Genomic DNA, 21,104 nt, shown 5'->3' on the forward strand with positions numbered 1-21,104 from the left:
ACAAAGCAAGGCTAGCCTTTCCTTCACTGCTGCTGCTGTGTCACAGGTGTGAAGCAGCAAGCAGTGAAGGGAGCTCTCATCCTACAGCTCAGGTGAGAGGTTGAACAGTCGTCATCATGCTGAGAAAAGTTGCATCGGCCAGCATGGGCTCTAGCAAGTCTCTGGAAGACCAGAGGCTCATTGGAAACTGGAAGCTCCCCAAGGCCCAGATTGGGAACCTCTGAGGGCCGCAAGTGGCCCCTGAGCCAGGGTTTGGGCACCCTTGCTCTAAAGAGTTGATAAGAGTCTTGGTGAAATGGGTGGGGGACTGGAGCAGGGCTCTGTGGAGTATGGTGATCAGTCTGCAAGACTCCTTGTTTTTAGGAGACAATACAATACTTTTCTGTTTAAAGACAGCTTCAGGGAAATATAGTAACAGTTCCCATAATGCTGCTTCTTTTAGCGCTGATTTGTTACAGTGCTCTTTGTGACTGACAGCTGTTGTAGCCATAGGGAGTAGTGTATTTTGGGAAATGCAAGGCCGATCAGCACCAATTTCCTGACTCACAGGACTGTTGCACTCTTATAACACTGTTTCACACAGTGCTCAACTTTCCAGAATGGTTCTCCTGCATTACAAGAGGTATTACCATCTTAGAGCAGTGATCCCCAAACTTCGGCTTCTGGGGGCAGCGGGGTGAACATGTAGGGGTTGTGCAGAACGCGAGCACCTGATGCAGTGCTGAAAACAGTGGCATGAGGCGAGGTGGGCAGAGCTCTGTACCTGGGCAGGCAATGTAAGCATAACAAATAATTACAATACCGGTAGAGAGATGCATCAAATCAACATAAATTCTTTTTTATTGATGCAGTAGCTAGTTAGGGAACGATCAGTCTAAAACAGAAAGCTTACTACTGGAATAAATAACTCTTCAGCGCATTACTTTATTTAGCTTCCAATTATACATTTACAGGTATTGTTTGATGGATAACAAGACGTGAGGTAAAAAAAATGAGGTATTAATAATGAGTACAACATTAAAAACAGCTGATGGCGATACAAAACTTAAAGAAAACACTGTGCTGTTCTTCTGATGTTTAATACTTTTTTTAAAAAGAAAACATAGTACTTCACTGAAAAATGTTACTAGATGTCACAATCACATCTACTAGACTTTTGCTATGTCTAAATGTTAATGTGTGACATCCTCAGATGGAAATGGGGGGACAAAATGAGACTTGGCCATAATTCTCCAAATCCTCCTGATTGGGGTCAAACCCTTTCTCTACGGAATGCCAAAACAAACAGAAGAGCTGAAAGCTCCAAATTCTGAGCTTCACTGCATCAATTGAACCCTGGTCCACCATGTTTCCCTCATCATTGATTGGGTTCACTTCGACTATATTCACAAAAGATGTATGAGGGAATATATTCTCCCCAAAGACGCCCTGATCACTGCCCATCCTCACCCGTGGTTCTTTCCCTTCTGTTAGGCCCTCTGCAGGTCAAAAATCTACAATGTGATGGTTCACTTCTGCAATCAGGTTGTCAGGCTTAATAACAATAGCAGCAAAACCAGAATGCTCTGTGAAGGAACCATTCAACTAACTCTCTAGTTGAAAAGACATGAGTAATTTCTGGCCTCTTCACTGTTCATCATAAAAATGGGCTAATTATACAGAACAGAAGGTGACTGCTGTTAATTTGCTTGTACAGATAAATATTTTCTTTGTGGTGCAAAAAATGATGCATTGTTTCCTCAGTGATATTCTTTTCCAGTCTGAGGCCCCTCAAATGCCGGTGGAGCTGCAATGCAACCCCGAGGAAAGGGAACCAACATTCCTTTACCTTGGGGATGGCTCCATGACTGCCCCCCCTACTGCAGGATGCAGCACATGCCCTGTTGGCACAACTGCACCAGCACTGGAAAATTGGATAGGATTTGACCCTGAGTTATGTTATAGGAAAGAAAATGATTGTGTGATGAATTTGGTATTGAATTAATGTTGTATGATGGCGTAATTGGCAATCTTGGCATACAAAGGCCATCTATGTGTTTGGGAAGGATGCTAAAATTGCTACCAGTTTATGAACCCAGGTTTTTTATGTCTAAATTATGACTTTTCTTTCTATCCCTATGCAGTCTAGCAATTTTTTTGCTAGCATTTATGGTCAGGTATATAGATCCTTTGCCCAAATTAGCCACTAGTCTATCCCCTTTGTATAGTCATTTCTGAGTATACCATTGAGATTTCTGTGACTGGAAGAGAGAAACTGACATCATATATGTACTTTTGTTTTTTGTCTTGTTATATACAGGTGCTTTACATAAACTGAGGGCCAATTCACAGAACCAAAAGAACAAGCCTGCTTTTGTTGAATGCAAGCATAGCCTTTCATTAACTTCAGATTGTTGAAGAGTCCATGGAACCCTTTCAAATGTGATATAGGATCTTAGTGAACTCTTCAGATAACCAGCTTATTTTGCATTTATTCAATATGGACAGGTGGAAAGAACCAGCCAATATGAAAACCTCCAATATGTCCACATAAGAAGAGCAAGGACTGAACTCTGGCAGCTAATGAACACCAGAACTCAAACCTAGAACATGTAAGAGCAGATAATAAATATTCTGAACAGGTCAAAATGCATTTTGAAATCATGAGGATTGGGACAACAAAGTTTTGGATCAGAGGGTGGTATTTCCAGATACACTTGAGCCCCAGGATGACGTTTCCTAGAAATGAGCAAAGGGAACCTTCTTACTTCTTAGTGCTTTCTAGAACTAGTGCAGGCACAATCCCATATACAGCACTGATATCACAAAGAAGAGCAAATGTATTCTGGGGATACCCTAGTAACTGGGAGGCTTCCACATGAAGCTGTTTCTGCACTATCATTGAAAACCTTGTAGCATCACCCTTTTATTGGGCAAGGTTCCCATCTTTTTAACAATTAGCCGCATGACAAGCAAAAAACCCAGTTATTTTGCCCATTACTGCATCTCTGTTCTTGGGGAAAAAAAGCTTCATTTGCTGAATTTTCTGCTTGTCTTGCTCGTATTAAAGGTATAGGAGCTCTGCCAGGAAAAGTAGATAAGTTTGTTCTCGTAGGAAAATATACTCTGCTCTACTGAATAAAAAACAATGGCACATCTTGAATGAATTAAAGAAATGGACTGAAACAACAAATAAACAAACTTGTACAATAATAAATAGAAAGTCATGGTGCATCTGATTTTAATCTAAGCTGTATAAAAATCACTGTACATTTAAAACTAAAATAGGAATAAACTGCATTTTTGTTCTATGCTACCTTTTTATTTAAAAAAACCCTGTCTCCATAAATTACTTCAAAAACCATCACTGATTTAAGCATTCTTTCCTTTATGAAAATAATTAGTCCCTGAATATGTACTGTACAGTGAACTTTAATGCTGTTACTGCTCAGTACCAGCACTGATTCTGTTCTTATTAGTGAGGAACAAAACAATCTCTGGAAAAAGGCTGCTATTTAGCACAGTTATCTGGAAGTTTAGTCCTACTGACTTTGGAAGGATTTACTTCCAAGCTAAGTGTTCAGGATCAAGATGTCAGGCCTGCATAGAGGAGATTATGGAAAACCTTAACATGACACTATCTTCCCAGCAATTACTTTTTATTAGACTTTTACAATTTATGAACCATAAAAATATTACGGTGGGTTTTTTTTAGAAGGAAAAATGGTGCAAGCCTATGCATGTTTACACAGAAGTAAGCCTAGTTATGTTCAATGTAGCTTACTCCCAGGTAAGTGTGTACAGGATTACAGCCTCGTGACCTCATACAATGCCAGCCTTCCACTGTGTTCTAGCAACAGAGGGCCTGGGGTACTGGCACTGCAGCCACAGTGACAGTGTGTGCAATGGTGCCATTGGTGTGAATGGTTGGTGACTGTGCATGTGACACTGGACCACCCAGCCACCACCAGTGCTAGTTCTTTGTGGCGGGGGGGGGGAGCTGTAGGGAGGGAGGATTGAGTGGGGATTGGGGCCAATTGGAGACATGCGGTGGGGATGACAGGAGGTGGATATTGACTCCCCCTTTGTCCTATGCTCCTTTTCCAGCCTCGATACACCCCCTTGGGCCCACTTGTGCCAGCCAGAGAGCTGGTGCATATCCAGATAGACCCACTGGGGACCATGGCTCAGTGCAGTAGGTAAGAAAAATTTTATTTATTTACTTCTTTGTTGTGACATGGTCCCCAGCCGGCCCATAATATGCAGAGGAGCCTGCGCCAGCACTGCTCATGCTATTTGCCAGCTGAGGGTAGGATTGGGCCATAAGACATATAGTCCCTACCATATGGATATGGTACAATGAGCTCAATTTAAGGGTTGAGTCAGAGGGGATATTTGCTTGTCTTTGCGCAGGATTCTAAAGGAAATTATTTTGGACTGCAGCCTCTAATATTGTTATAAGGTGATTGTTATTTCTATAATGGATAATATTACTAGCAACAATATTTGGTTTGCAATTTCTGTAAAGTGTTCTTAGATAAGTAGCCCAGTTTGTGCCAGCTTACAGGTCTGTACCATTTACTGTTGCTTCAATGCTAGTATTGCATAACATGTTTTAATGCTGCATTTTGTTACGGTACAAAGGCTGTGCAACTGGTTCACCCCATTTGAAGCACTTAATTGTCAGCATGGCAAGTCTCTGGTCTTGGCCAAGTTTCTCAACATTTGTCACCTGCTGTACCACTTTGCATGGCCCACCTATTGGGAGTACCAGTGGAAGTAACTGGTGGAAGTACAGTGGAAGTACAACTGATGTTGTAACATAACAAAGCCCCCAATGCTAACCAACTTTCCAGCACTGACCTAGCTGTGTCAATAGGGCACGTGCTGCATCCTGTAACTGGGTGATAGTCACAGATGCCTCCTCAAGGTAAGGGAAAGTTTACTCCCTTATCTTGATGCTGGAAAGTTAGCTAGGATTAAGAGGCTCATGGGAGGGCTTTTATGAGTGTGCACAAAGTGCATGCTAGAGCTTTACTCACTGAGCAGAGCCTCCCACTGCTGCTTGTCATGTTGCATTGCTGGGCTCGCTGCCAGGCCAAAGGGGTCTGGGGGTTCCATGAATACCACTGGAAGCTACCTCAAGTACCACTGATGGCATGAATACCACTAATTGAGAAACACCTGTCTAAGAATATTCTGAATGTAAGAAATATCAGGCTTTCAGCTGATCATTCAACTTTTCTATTCCATTTACTTATCACAAGTTTCCTGAAGCTGTACTCCATTCTAAATGATGACTCACCAACAATGGCCTAGGTCAGAGGTCTTCAAACCCCGGCCCGGGGGCCAGATGTGGCCCGCAGCAAGCCTCTTTCCAGCCCACGGCCAACTTCTTGTCCCCTGAAAGCCTCTGGCCTACTCAATTGAACGTGACCAGAACTGTGCTCTGATTGTGGCTGGAGGGTGTTCTGAGGGCCAGAGAGGTTGAATGAATGAGCCCATTCATTCATTTATCCACTCATCTAAGTTCCATCTCTAATTTATTTATTTAAATTTTATATTTAAATTTTTTTCTGGCCCTCCCCACCACACCAGATATTTGATGTGGCCCTCTGGCCAAAAAGTTTGGAGACCCCTGGCCCTAGGTCAACACTTTATCTAGTCAGTCTGGTATTTGGATGTTCCTTACTTTTGACCACACTATCCTCAATCCTTAACAGTTCCTTCTCTGTTCCCATTTCTGTACCCCTCTTTACAACTGCCCTGTTCAGTTGTAATGTTAAACTATAGCAAAATGAGAATGAGCCTCTGTGAGCTGTGGGGTCACTTCTCCACCCTTGCAAGAGGAGGAGATCTAAATCTGCTTACATTGAATAAATCAAACCTCTACAAGGTAACAACCAACCTCAAGAAATTGAAGTTTGTTCTAACTGTAGTTAGCAAATCAGGATAATAAACCATGTGTAAAGGAGGGCAAGAGGAGACAATGTGAGTCTGCAGCTCTCAGAAGCTGGTTCCCACCATGCTAAGCTGCCATGGAAGGAAGCCAGTTCAGGGCCAAATCCTTGTGTAAAGGAGGGCAAGAGGAGACAATGTGAGTCTGCAGCTCTCAGAAGCTGGTTCCCACCATGCTAAGCTGCCATGGAAGGAAGCCAGTTCAGGGCCAAATCCTTGTGTAAAGGAGGGCAAGAGGAGACAATGTGAGTCTGCAGCTCTCAGAAGCTGGTTCCCACCATGCTAAGCTGCCATGGAAGGAAGCCAGTTCAGGGCCAAATCCTATCCAATTTTCCAGTGCCAGTGCAACTGCGTCAATGGGCATGCACTGCATTTTGTGGTGGGGCAGCAGTCACAGAGGCATCCTTAAGGTATTGGAATATGTGTTACCTTGGGGTTGCATTGTGGTTGCACCGGTGCTGGAAAATTGGATAGGATTGGGCCTCAGTCTATGCAAATATTAGAAGAACTCAAATACTCCACATGTTGTTAACTATTACACAGGTTGTTTTTACAATAATAGTAATTGCTTTTGACAAAAGCTGGGTGGTACTGAGCCCTAACACAGTGAAAATAGTTCCAAACAGAAGCAGGAAATATCCCATAGAAAGCACTAGCTTATGTACAAAACATATAATAGATATATATATACACATATGTAGGTGATATTATACATAGCAAAGTATATACAAAATTCACACCTCTTATTTACACTTTAAAATACGCTTCTCAGAAGCTTTTTAAATACTAGAATTTTGCAACACATAAGCAAATGGCTATAGTGTACTTTTAAAGCCTGAAGAATATCTTGGAAAAGAGTTCCTGTATGAAGGAAATTAAGAGATAAGGGAGATGAGGGTATGTGGATGGTGTCTCCAGATGACACCAGACCCTTCCAAGCAATCCTTGCTTGTCTATTGCACAAACGAAAGTTGAAATCCAGTGGCTGTAGTGTGTGCATGGACCTCCACTCATGCAGGGCCTTCATCTCTTAGATATTTGTTTCTGGTCCCTCAGCAATCAGAGGTTGAAATGAATTTCTGATACTGGCAACTTCAACCGAACACAGATGTCCAAAGCTTTTATTGTACCACTCTAATGAATGACCTCTGAAGGAGAATGAAAGAGAAAAGTTACTGTAAAAGTGTTTCCAACCCCCACTTCCTACAAATGGTATGTCATGAATGCTAACCAATAGAAATCTCATGCTCTAATTTGTCAGCATTACAGAAATCCCACAGTGCCAACAGATACATCTACAGCAGTGATCAGAAAGCATGTTCTGAAAATTAATCTGCACAGAATTAAAACGATGTTTTCTCTCCTGAGAGGCATAAAGCCGACAGAGAACAATATTTAGATGATTGCGCTTCAATCTGGGAATGAATTCTTTAAATTGCTCTTCTCACAAATTCAAACGACAAGGCCTTTCATTTCCACACTGTTGTTGGCTTTGTGTTTTCTGTAATGTCTGATCAGCCACAAAGCTTATTAACAACCCGATCCTAACTTGTGCTGGAACAGCCAAGCCGAGTGGCCTGTGCTGGATCCAGCGCAAGGCAGGTGCCAGCTGGAGGGCAACTCAGGGTAAGGGGATATTTTTCTCCTTGCCCAGAGCAACATCCCAGTTAGCTCTATGGAGCTCTATGGAGCTCTACGGATCTGTGACAGCAATTTAATGGGTGCAAATTTGAGCAGCCTGTGTAAGGCTGATCTGGCCTGGCATGGGGGCTAAGATTCAGCCTGCACTGCTGTAGCTGATCCTGCCCCATCCCAAATCACCCTCCTCCATCCAGAAACACACCCTCCCTGCCTCTGTCCTGCCATCCCGCTACCCTTTCCCACCTCCCCCTCCATACTGCACTGCCTGGGCCAGCAAGAACTTGCGCCCTCTGAGGCTGGATGCAGCCTCTGGGAGCAAGCACACATCCTTGTGCTGGCCCAGCCTGCTCTAAAAGAGGCATGGATATGCTTTACGGCATATTCATGACACTCCTAGGCCAGTGCAGGTGCCTGTGCTGGCATAACAAGCACTGTGGACTGCACTCTGAGTGGCCTTGGGCCAGTCACTCTCTCTCACCCTAACCTTCCTTTCAGGGTTGTTGTGGGGATTAAAGGGGGGTGGAAGAACCATGTACACTGTCCTGAACTCCTTTGAGGAACCAACATATATAAAGTGGAAAACAAATAAATAAATGTCTGAAAGCATGTATTTAACATGACAAATAAAAGTGAGACATAAACAATGGCATATCAATGCAATGTCATAACTTGTAGTGTTATGCTTGTGTCACAAGTAGTATGTGAGTCACACTATCCTGCACACTTAATGTTTGTAGTTACTGTTTGTCCTAGGGTTGCTGTTGGCAGGCAATTGTCCCACTTGTCAGTCATAGGGTACCACTGCAGCACTGTCTGTGCAAGATACACGTTGTGTTGCCACAGTTATATGTATTACTAGGATGTAGTGTTCTGTTGAAATTACTTACTCCAGGGAAGTCTCTCAGAATGTTGTGAATTCTTCAGACTTGTAAGAGGAGTTGAATTTTCTGTACTTTTTAATGCTATAAAATAGTAGCCGTGTCTCTGTTGTTGAATTCAGAACATTTTTAAGGCTGTTTTAAGGGTTATGAAACTGACTTAGTATTTTCCAGTCACACTTTCTCTTTCTGGACCATGTACCACTTGTTTGTCCAACCAACTTGTGTGGGACTGACTTCATCAACCACATCTACAGGAGCAACCTATTTATGCACGGATTTTTTATCTTCAGATTTGTCTCAACTCGAATCGGGTGGGGGGAACTGAAAGTCGAACACACCTTTGCCTCCTTTGCCCTGCGCTGTCTGGTGTCTTGCTCCTTTTCAAGGCAGCCCAAAACACTGCAAAAAGGCTCTGCCTCAAACAGGCAGGGAAATAGTCCTGCCATGGAAGAGGTTCCCCTTGCGAAGGAACAGTAAGACTCCTGGAGCCCCTGAGGCAGCAAAGAGGCTGAAGAGGGGAAGGGGGGGGGGAGAAAACCTCTGTAGCCAGAACACATGCAGCAAGGTGGAGCTCTCTCTCTCTCTCACTCACTCACACACACGGGCAGGTGCAGTAGTAACAGAGGGGATTACTTTAAAAAAACCCTGGGAGTATTTCCCAATTTTCCCCCCTTCAGACTGAGATGGTATAGGCTCTCTGTGCTCCAGCCTATGGAAACAAAACAGCCCAGCAAGCAAGTCTTCCCAGCAAGCCAAAGCAGGAGATTTAGGGTACAATCTGATCCACACTTTCCTGGGAGTAAGCCCCACTGACTAGAATGGGACTTACTTCTGAGTAGGCAGGCATAGGACTGGGCTCTCAGGCTACAATCCGATCCACACTTTCCTGGGAGTAAGCCCCATTGACTACAATGGGGCTTACTTCTGAGCAGAAATGCATAGGACTGGAAACTCAGCATCCCACCTGCGAAAGAAGCGGGGACAGCTGGCAACGAGGAGGGCTGAGTACGGAGCGGAGGAGGGGAGGCAGAGGCGATTGAGAACAGGTGCCTTACAGCCCAATCCAATTCAACTTTCCAGCACCGCAATGCAGCTCCAGGGTCATGTTCCCAAACCTTAAGGAGGCCTCTGTGACTGCACCCCCAACACAGGAAGCAGTGCTTCCCCCATAGGCACTGCAGTACCGGCACTGGAAAATTGGATAGAATTGGGCTGTCTGTTTCTTTCCATCCCCAAATGTCAGGCTGCAGCATATTTGCTTAACTCTATGCAATTTAGCACAACACGTTTTTCCTTAGTCATGGAACGGAACTCGCATGCATAAATAGGCCCCACCTGTACTCAGAAACGGGATACAAATCGCAAATCATTTGGGAGGTGCACACAGCTTTAGGAATCAATCCAAGGTAATTTTGATAGCAGTGAAAAGTGATGCTGGAGTATAGTCTTACTTGCAACAATCATGCGTACAGATACCAGGCAGTATGCTCCATGCAGCTCATGCATGTGTAGAGGAACCAGACTTGCAGATCTTTCTTGGATTGGGCCCTATATTAACCAAAGGTGAGCTTTTCCAGAGCCACAGAGCTCAATCAAATACTGGGAGTTCAGTATTGCTTGTATACCTCCCATTAGAGAGGCTTCTTCATGTTCTATGGAGACAGCTGCTAATAGGCACATCCCCTTAGTTCCCTTTCTTGGATCAGGCCCTACACTACATAGATGTTTCCTAATAGAAGTAACTAAACTTGCTCAGTAATGTTCAAAATGCTGCATACTAGCATTTTGGCATCCATAATACTTACTTGAGGTCAACCCTGCAGATGTGCGTCAGACGAGATTTTCCAGAGCCACAGGGCTCGATTAAATACTGAGAGTCCATAACAACTGCTCGCACACCTCCCATCAGAGGGGCTTCTTCGTGTTCTACAGAGATAGCCACTAATACACACATCCCCTTAGACAAGTCTGTTCTCCATGTCCTGTTAACGTGGATTTTAAAAAGAAAGTTACTTAGAGATGAACTTTCTTAAAAAGAATGCATGTACCCTTAACAAGTCTTGTAGTATTTAAAAACGCATACATTTATTGTACTATAAACTTTTGTGTACTAAAACTTATTTCATCAGATACATTAAATGCTATCCTGAGTTGACTCGGGATAATATGTGTGTGTGACATATAGTAAACATTTTTGTCCTATAGTTCCTGTGCATGAAGCGGGGCGGACAGTTGGGAGCACTCTATTGGGTGCTTCATGTAAAAGGGGAGGGTTTTAGGCAACTGTTAGCTTGAAAAGGCTTTCCATTTGGCTCAGTTTGCCTATCCTGAACCGCTTCCAAAGTGTGGTGATTTTGCAGATCAGCTACAACTGGAGGTATAGTGCAGAATAGGGAGTAAGAGTAGGAATTTTTGGTGTGCAGCCCGAGGTCCTTGAGGGAATCCGTACTGATCTTTAGAGGCTATCTGGTTTGGAGATACTGGCTGGGTTGGATTGCAAAGTCGACCTCAAAGGCTTTCTGGCTCAGAGGAGGTAGTACAATTCAGCATTTTGACCCCATTAAGGGTTGCCATTGAGAAGATTGTTGATAGATGGTCCCCAGCTCTGAGTCAGGGTAAGAAAGCTCAAAGGGGAACCAATAGTTTCATGCTGTCTCCTCTGTGGTAGGTATCTGCACTAAAGAGGGAAGGAGTGTTTGGGAGTTAGTTAGGACTGCTGCAGGGTTTTTTGACAGATACTTTGTTGATTGGCATTTACTGAATAAACATGGCCCAATTATAATCTATAAACCCTGTCTTGTGTTGTATTAGGCAGTGGTGGTGTTTCCAGGGCAATCCATCAATTACAACATTCCCGTGAACATATAAATGTATGATAAAACATTTAATTCCCTAGGCTGCAGTCCTATACACACTTACCTGAGAGTAAGCCCATTTAATAAAATAGGACTTACTTCTGAGTAAACATGTATAGGATTGAGCTGTAAACAACATGAAACAACCACCATTCTTCAGAGGAGGTGAAAGTGATATTCTGGATAAACAACACATATTTGCTCTAAGAAAGTGAGCAATATTTATTTGTTTTATGTTAGCATTTCACAAATACTGCTCAGATTACAAGATTCATAATTTTAAATCATTTGGAAAAAGAACTGAATAATGAAGCCAAAAGGTGAAGCATAAATAAATAAATGAAGCATAAATATGAATATAGCTAGATAAGAATAGCCAAAGTGTTTGTTGCATCTGTCACTACATTAATTTACCTCAGGATCAAAAAGTCTCTGGTAGGATGGGGAGCCATACTATTCAAGACATACTGGTAGATCTCAGTCTGCTTATCCAAGGTTTCAATTACTTTCCACTGCAAGAAATCTTCATCCCAAAGATGTCGTTCTCTTAGCACCCGGTTCAGTACCACAGATGGAGGAGCCTCGACTTCAACAGATGCCTTCCATAGTCTTAGTGGATTTCCATCTCCAACCTTAATTAAGGAGAAGGCGGGAAGGAAATGCTGTGTTAGATGTACAGAATATGAGGTAGGAATTAAAAAGGCCTGTGTATGCACCTAAAGTGCTACTGTGTGCATATAGACAGCTATGCCAATTACCGTTTTGATGCCACTTTGGAAAGTATCCCAATCTTCAAAACCAATTTTTTTAACCAAAACCCCTGCTAATTGGGTAAGAGGCACTTTTTCAAGTGGGTGCTCCTTTTTTTAGCAGGGGGAGAGTAACTGGCCCACCTCACCCCAGCACTGTCTGTTCTAGTGGCTGTCTGCTGGTATTCATTTGCATCTTTTTAGACTGTGAGCCCTTTTGGGACAGGGAGCCATTTAGTTATTTGATTTTTCTCTGTAAACCGCTTTGTGAACTTTTAGTTGAAAAGCGGTATATAAATACTGTTAATAATAAATAATAATAATAATTTCTTGGAGCATGCAAATGATCTAGCGGGGAAGACAGTCCCTCAAAACTCCAGTGGATGTGTGGCTCTTTGAACCTTGGCTAAAGATACCCTGTGAAGCTGGTGATTAAGACTGTATCCCCACAGGATATCATCATGCAGAAGTGGTTAGATGCTTTTTGGCTGTAGAAGTTACCTTTTTGTAGCAGAGAACTGTATGTTCTGTGCTAGAAGAAGTGATCCACCCTTTGAATTTCTCCTTAGCTTCTTTACAGAGATTTTGCATAAGACTTTCCAAGTAGGTGTGATAGTTTCCACCTTCTTCATCCATTTGCTTGCCCAGTTCTTCCAGAGTTGGAGAATGCGCTTCAGCTTCCACATAGGAGTTTCGAGACTGGGTGAACATCTCATGTGGGATCTGCTTCAAATATGGGGTGGGAAAGACATATGCATTAGAGCAGAACTTTTCAAGCTTTTATTTATGTATTTATTTCCAAGTACCACTTTTGAAAGTACCAACTTTTGTGGGTAGCACTTTTGCAAGTACCACCACTGCTACCAGAGTTGGCAGCTGTGTATATGGGAGTGAGTGGCTTGCTCTGATGTTGGGGTTTTGTCCGGCACCCTCCTTCTCCAAACTACACCTCTTTTGAAAGGTGAGGTAGCTGGACAGTCACAGCTTGCCCACTGGGGCATTGTTCCCAGGCCATCTCCATTTCCAGAAGAGTTGGGCTAGGCCAGGCATGTATTCACCATGGCAATGGAGCCAAGACTCACCTGCCACACTGTGAAATTCCACGATTGGAGCTTCTAAATCCACTAGTGCCACTGGATTTAGGGCCCAATCCTAACAATTTCCAGTGCTGGGGCTGAGCCCTAGTGCTGGTGCTGGGTGCAGTAAAGCACATTTAGAGCACCTGGTGAAGAAGGAGTGCTGGTCTTGTGCCAGTCAGGCACCAGGCCTAGTGCTGGTCAGAAGAGGATGCACTGCCACTGGGGGTAAGTGAGGCCACTGGGTAGGGGTGCGGCCCCTAGGAGAGCAGGCAGGGCGGAATGAGGGCAGGGAGAAGGGAGGAACTGGGGCGGGATCTGAGGAGCTCTGCTCCGCCAATCCTGACCTCCATATTGGGCCTTCTGACCAGACATGCAGTCTCTCAACTCTGCGCTGGCAAAATAGCCGATGCAGACTTGAGAAGCCCCACTTGAGAAGCTTCCCCGTCCCCCCGAGGAGACTTCTGGCTGCTTCCCGGCACCTGCTGGATACAGTGGTAGCTGTTTTGGCGCTGCTGCTGCAGCAGGTGCTGGAAAGCTCAGGATTGGGCTGTTATTTATTTATTTAAAAGATTTATATCCCTCCTTTCCTATGCTGAAGCAAATGTCCAAGGCAGCATGAAAAGTACAGCATTAGAGAATTACTTTGGAAGATGGTATTTGAGCAAAATTATGTTCTATAAATTTTGTATGGAAATACGTCCTAGGAAATAATATGCCATCTGCTATCTTTTGCCTGATTTTAACAAGGTGATTGGTATCTAGTTATTAAAATTGAGTATTACATTTTTATTGAATCTGTATAGTCACTGCTTCTAGCTTTGGCGGGATCAGATATAGCATGCATTCAGGGAGGATAGGAAAGATCAGGTTTAGCTCTCAGAGAACAGGAACAAGAAGGCAGACAGAGTTAATTATGGAGAACATTATAGTGACACTACAGGCACAGGAGATTGGCGAGATTATAGTGACACTGGTATGGAAATTAAGATACTGACAACCACTTTTAGTACACACACACACCTCATCTAAGAGTTCTGTCTTTGCTTTTTGCCCCCTCATGTGACTTCAGTAGTAGTATATATGTTCCCACAGTGCTTTCATATGATACATAGGGAGGCAATCACATTAAGCTCATAATGTGTGAACTGCTGTACTTGGATACATTTGCCAGCTTCCCAATGGCAATTTCCATGAATTTATGTGCATGAATGTATGTGCATGGAAATATTTCAGCCATGCACATTTAGCCATATAGTTTCTTGGTGGCAATGTTAAAATCTAGTAACATGGTGGGTCATTAGAAGATATGTCCTCCATGTAACTGGACGTACACATGCAGCTGTGGACAGCATAATTCGTGTGAAAGTATGTTGGACCCTACAGCCACCGGTTTTGATGGCACTTGTATCAAACAAGGTGCACTTTGGACTGTCCTCTCATGTTGTAACTATGGAAGAACTGAAGTTCTGTGCGCTAATAAGCTTTATTTTGCATGCTAACATTTGCATGCGTGATGAGGGAAGAATCTTTTGTTAACTGGCTAATCTACTTCACTCAATATTTTGTTCAACTCCCACATTAATCACAGTTCGGAAAAAGCCTTAAAAACCAGACTTTGGGAGATTTGAATAAAAGTGAAACCCAAAATGAACAGATGGTGTGAGTTCAACTCTAATTCTAACTTTACTGCAATCTGACTCCTCCAGTAGTTCTTTGACAACCTGAGTCCTTGAAATATGGTGAACTATGTCAGCATAAATACATAAATAAAACTAACACTACAGAACAGCTAGGAGGAAATGGGGCAGGGAAGCTTCCACTGGAACAACTCAATAATTAGCTAAATCCAAGAACTATTATTCTTAGGTCAAAGTCAGAAGAACTACACAGGCTAAATTCTTCAAAGTATGGCCTCTTATGAAGATGACCTTCATGAATAATGCTATTTGAATCTTTCACTCACCTCAAAAAGTTTATCACATTCTGTTATCATGTGTGCAAGTCCCTGAGTAGCTGCCAGGTTTTCATTGAGATCCTTCTGATCTGGCTTCCCTGTTGCGTATTTCTTCTGTATTACTCTGTAAATGAATTCAGTGTCTCAAGTAAGATAAAGGAAGATAATCTTTTTTCAGATGAAAGTAAAAGTTGTGAGTCTTATAACTTTTCCATACCAAATGGGAGGAAATCCTTTGTACTCTACTTTTATCATATTATAGAACTGAGGAATGACCTTTATTGTTGTTGAGGAAAATGTACTGTATGACGTACATACGAAAATGTACCTTGAATATTCTCGAGGCAAAGCAACAGAATGTGGTAAAGCTGAATAAGTGTGCACCATGTATTATACAAGGCCTTCTTGATGGCTGGTGCAACATGTCCATGAAAATACTTACTTTTCCAGAGAGTCACATCAACCCAAAGGCTGAAACTAACAGCCCAATCCCAAGTGTTGTTTGAGCTGGTCTCCCTGATCCAAACCCAGTGCTCTAACCACTATACACTGGCTTTTATTATTATTATTATTATTATTATTATTATTATTATTATCAACAGTGTTTATATACCGCTTTTCAACTAACAGTTCACAAAGCGGTTTACAGAGAAAAATCAAATAACTAAATGGCTCCCTGTCCCAAAAGGGCTCACAATCTAAAAAGATGCCAAGGAATACCAGCAGACAGCCACTAGAACAGACAGTGCTGGGGTGAGGTGGGCTGGGGTGAGGTGGGCTTTGATAATGATACATTAGCTCAGACATTACGGATTCAAAATTGGAGACCGTTTACTTGTGTCTTTTATGTATTTCCTAGCAAAATGTAATTTAATGTTATGGGCTTTAACTTGTATAAAAATGATGAAGCTGAATTGGGAGCAATACAATACTTGCAACCGTATCAAAAATTTCTCACCATAGTAGTAAAAGAAAAGGCAAGCACATACACATATTTTCTCCTGTATACGAACCCATCCATCTGTCCTTGAATGAATGGGGACCCAGGAACATAGATACAGACAGAAAGGTAATATGTGCGTGCAGGATCAAGGATAGATCTTATGGCAATTTCCACTGTTGTAGCAAATGGGAAAAAAAACATAGTGCTGCAATTGTGAGAATTGTCATTGGCTGAAACAGTTCATAATTATGTGCCTGTATTGCTCAGGGCAGCTCAGGAGTTTCTCCAAAGTGGGGGAAGTTCTGTACAAACCAGCCCTCACTCTTATGCCTTTATTAAACTTCTAATTTTATATTAGCTATGCCAATGTTTTGAGGCAGCAATAAAAGGCAGCTAATTTGCTAGCTGAGACCCAAATGAATGCTAAAACCAACACAAAACCATTTCACATTGAGCCAACTATCAAGCTGTTTACTGTTAAACTCCAGACTAGATTAGGAAAAGCAAAAGGAATGAATGAGCAAATACTCACCGTGGAGAGCTTTCCTTCTTTATGATATTGAGGTGAAATAGCGAAGGGGCCAGGCAGACAGCTATATTCATGGGAGTCATTTGGTTCTCTTCCACTGAGGTGACATCATTCAGGAAACACAACAAGGTCTGTAGTACCTCCCTGTTTTCATCTGACATCAACATGATGGCTGCCTGGACCGCTTGAAGCCGCTGTTCTTTGGGGACATCTGAAGAGAAACAGGCCAACTTTATAAAGATGACCACAAATGCCAAAGAGAATGCTGTAGGCTGTAGGTATGTAATCTAAACCCAAATTATTTCTGAAAGAAAACAGTACTCTTCAAACACAGCGACAGCATGTTTTCTTGATCCTATCTTGTGAGCTTTCTGTACACTGCTGTTCATTCTGTGTATGTACTTTTGAAAACTGACACCTGCTTACCACTGAGGCCTGACTAGGGGCTGAATCCTATCCAACTTTCCAGAGCCAGTGCAGCCACAATGCAGCCCCAAGGTAAGGGAACAAATATTCCCTCACCTTGAGGAGGCCTCTGTGATTGCCTCCCTGCTGCAGAATGCAGCACACACCCCATTGGCATGGCTGTACCAGCACTGGAAAGTTGAATAGGATTGGGTCCTAGCCTAGTGAGTGATCATGGGCTGTGTATGAGTGTGTGTGTACATAGCTCTCAGAGCCCTCTTCAGGTGTAGAAAGGAACAGAAAGGGCTGTGCAACATTAACCCCTGCAGTTGGAAAGCTGTACAAAGCTCTTGGACTGGCCAGGTGTGTTATAAACCAGGTGCCTAGCATCTACATGCTGCATTTCGGTTCCAGTTGTTAAGTTAAACCATTGGTGTTGGGCTGGGGGAACACAACCTCCTGATCTAGGTTTGGGGCATTCAATGGTCCTGAAAGTTATGCTCTTTTTTTTATATTTATGGAAGGGTCAACATTGTGTAGTGATTAGAGCAGGGGTATGAAACTCATTTCGTATGGAGAGCCAAAGTTAGTATTCATGGTGCCTACTGAAGTGACATCCTTAAGCTTCTACAGCCACAAAGTTCACTGGGTGACCCTAGGCCAATTCACTGACTTTCATTGTAACTTTCCCGTCAGGATTGTTGTGAGGACAAAAGGAGAGGGAGATCATCTTGTGCACTTCCCCTGAAGCCTTTGGAGAAAGGATGGGACAAAACTATAAGAAATACACATCATATTATTTAATTACTTCCCCTTTGTAGTCCTTTCTGCCTGCCAGGGCTATCAAGGCTGTTCACAACATAGCACCATACAAAGCACCATACAAACACCATACAAAAACCATATCATGTATTTGGTGGGCTGCTGTAAGACACAGGAAGCTGGACTAAATGGGCCTATGGCCTGATCCAGTGCGGCTGTTCTTATGTTCTAAATAACTGATAGATTTGTGCAAATCAAATATACATACAAAACATGGTACAACTCAACAGAAAGTCAGTGGCTGGGACCCAAAATTCACTACCAGATCAGACTCTAAAGACCTGGCTGAGTAAGAAGGTTTTTATAAGCCCTTTTAATCCCTGCAGAATTCACCTAGACGGTTTTACTGCAACTGTTAAATCTTTAGGAACTGGTGAATTGTTCAAAGAACAGGGATCTCATTGTCCTTTGTGAGTGTAATGCCCTAACCCCGTGTTATTCAAACTGTGCAGCGAGGCTCTTTAGGGAGGCGCCAAGAACTCAAAGGGGAGGCGGGGGATGTCCTCTTGCAGCAATACAGTCACACCCCTGGGCAGAATAGGAGCCCGTCTTCTGCCCATCGTCTGTGCTTTTTTTTAAAGCAGAAGAAACGGGAATTGCTCAGCTGCGAGAGTGGCTGCTGCCGCCCCGCCCTCTTCTCCCTCCACTCTGAGGCTGCCGCCTTCTGTGTTCACTGCATGTTGTTTCCAAAGCTCTTCAACTCCAACCCCCATCTGGCAAGTACTGAGCATGCTCAGCTTGCAGTCCTTAACCCTCGCTGATTCTTGTCTGGTTGGTTCCTAGTTTCCAGCCTGGGATCATCCCAGCTTCTCATCAAAGTGAAATCTCTCTTTTCAACCCCCTCCCTCTTCCACTCCCCCCTTTCAATCTCCAAACCTTCCCGCTTTCCTCCCCCTCCCCAAATAAAACGCTTCCTATTTTACTGGTCACTAGGGGTCTTAAAGTTGTTTCCATGCAGTTGGCAAAGGGGGGGGGGAGAGAGAAGCACACACTTTACTTGGCCAGGAGCAGAAAAAGGGTACTGTTTTTAAAGTGATTTATTAATCTTGTTGTTTGACTGAAGAGGAGAGGCTGTATTTTTAAAGTGATGAATCTTGCTATTTGAAGGGAATACTTATCAGCCATTGATGAAGTGATTGCCAGCCCAATCCTATCCACACTTTCCTGGGAGTAAGCCCCATTGACTCTAATGGGATTTACTTCTGAATAGATATGCATAGGCTTGAGCTGTGCATCTCCTAGTATAGGAGACAATCAGCTTCCTAACCAAACCCTTATCAGCTCTGATATATTTTCATGGTCTATTTTTGTTTTCCCCACCAGCTGCTGGAAAAATTTAATTTCATTAAATTAATAAAGTGTTCAATCCTATCCAAGGAGAATGGGAGAAATGACTTGTTGGATTGGGGTCTACAGGGGTGTGTGTGTGTAATGTTGGTCAGGCTGGTTGTTTACAAAGTTCATTTGACAAAACAATTCTATTGGTATGCTCACAAATTTTTAAAAAATGAGTCCTCCTGGACCAGACCAAATCTACCTACTCCAGCATCCTCTCTCCAACAGTGATCAGCAGTCGATCATTAATAAAGCATGTATATTGCTGTGTATTAATAATATATTTTTAAGATCTGCATTTAATTAATGATATGATTAATATAATTAATATTAATATAGTTAATATATATTTAATATAGTTAATATTTCTGGCCACTTCCTGTTTAATGATGTCACTTCCAGCCCTCAGCAACATGATGGGGAGTCATGGCCAACAGCCACGGGGGTCAAGGGAGCCACTGGCCGGAAAAGTTTGAGTACCACTGCCCTAACCTTAGACACTCTGTCCTACGAGGCTTCCATATTACTGTTAGGGAAATGCTTAGGGAATATTAGGGAAGCCTGAGAAATTTGTCCTTATGTACAGAGTCGAGGAAAGGTTTAATGAATGCACAAATGGGGATCCTTAAATATTTTGCTTGATGAAATTACTTCATAAGCCACCAATATTGAAGGCTCCCCTGTGTAAATCAGCCACTAAACCAGTGACAGAACAAGAGAAACAGCTTTATGGTATATTCTACCACAAGCCTTTAACTTTTCTTCATTTCTCAGTGCTCAGTCAAGCATTGTATTAAGCTTTCAGATGAAAAGAGGGTGAACTGAATATATTATGGCTCTGACTTATAGGCTGAGGGGCAGCTGAGTGTGGTAGACAGGATATGTGGGTAGATCAGGCTTGAAAGATCTATTTTTAACCAGAGTCTTGGTGTTCACGAGCAAAATGGCTGAGTGAGAGCAAAGTCAATTCAAATTATTTGCTATATTCCATATGCCTTAGGTATTCTATATAAATACAAATATGTACTGGAATTCCTACAGATTGGTGATTTTAAAATCAGTTCCTAAACATCCTTTGTGACTAACAGAACTATCCAAAGACCCAGCGCCCAGTAACTAAAGAATACTACTAATTAATATGACCAGGAGGCAAGTTCAAAGTCTCCTTTTGTTGTTTAATTTGTTCAGTTTTTGCATTTATAATATTAAGGGCGTAATCCTAACTTGCGCTGGAACAGACAAGCCAGGAGGCTTGCACTGTATCCGGTACAGGATTGTGGCCAGCAGCGGCTTAGCCAGAGGCAAGGGGAAACTTTCCCCTTACCCCTGGGTAAGGGCTGCTGGTGCCTATGGGTCTCCTTGAACTTGTGCCACCTCCTGAGGTGGCACAAGTCCAAGGAGAGAGGAGCGGCTTCAAGCCACTCCGTTTTCCCCAGGGACAGGGGTTGGGATCCAGCATAACTGCTTGATTCCAGCCCCACCTCCTGCTCCCTCCCTGCCCCCGGGGCCACCCATCGCCCTCCCTGCCCCTGCCCAGGAATGCCTCTCTCCCTCCTCCTCCCCACCTCCCATGCCTACCTTTCGTCCTTGCCTCGGCTCATCTGAGCTGATGCAAGGAGCTGGGGGGAAGCTGGTGCGGAGGCTTCTGTCAGCCTCTGCAGGTCAGCGCTTCTTGGAGCACTGGCCTGGCTTTCTCCTGAGGAGGTGCAGAAGTGCTTTATGGCACATTTGCAACCCTCCCAGGCTTGCGCCCTAATACTATAATATCAGCGCCTGAACTAATGCCTAGCTAATCTAAACTAACCTAAAGCACTGAATTACAGCCAGACATTCTCAGGACTCTGGACTGACAATCAGGCCCTACCCATGTTTACTCAAAAGAAAGCCGTACTGTTTTCAGCTGTTACTCCTAAATCACCTCTTTCTCTTTGTTTTTAACAAAATTTTATTATTATTTTTAAACAAACTGATGCA

The 21,104-nt window shown here is 43.1% G+C and overlaps 1 protein-coding gene across 4 annotated transcripts in view; it reads right to left on the reverse strand.

The window, feature by feature from the left end:
* Positions 1-904: 904 nt before the first annotated feature.
* STARD13 (StAR related lipid transfer domain containing 13) overlaps positions 905-21,104 on the reverse strand; it is a 171,455-nt gene continuing 151,255 nt past the window's right edge. For all 4 annotated transcript variants that reach the window (XM_066622499.1, XM_066622498.1, XM_066622500.1 and 1 more), the window contains 6 exons: positions 16,572-16,779; positions 15,106-15,220; positions 12,565-12,786; positions 11,729-11,946; positions 10,265-10,441; positions 905-7,085 (listed from right to left, as the gene is read on the reverse strand). In XM_066622499.1, the coding sequence (XP_066478596.1) occupies positions 6,968-7,085; positions 10,265-10,441; positions 11,729-11,946; positions 12,565-12,786; positions 15,106-15,220; positions 16,572-16,779 (1,058 nt within the window). In that variant the 3' untranslated portion in view covers positions 905-6,967. The remainder of the gene's footprint in view (positions 7,086-10,264; positions 10,442-11,728; positions 11,947-12,564; positions 12,787-15,105; positions 15,221-16,571; positions 16,780-21,104) is intronic.

Source organism: Tiliqua scincoides, chromosome 3, assembly GCF_035046505.1.
Source record: "Tiliqua scincoides isolate rTilSci1 chromosome 3, rTilSci1.hap2, whole genome shotgun sequence".
Lineage (NCBI taxonomy): Eukaryota > Metazoa > Chordata > Lepidosauria > Squamata > Scincidae > Tiliqua > Tiliqua scincoides.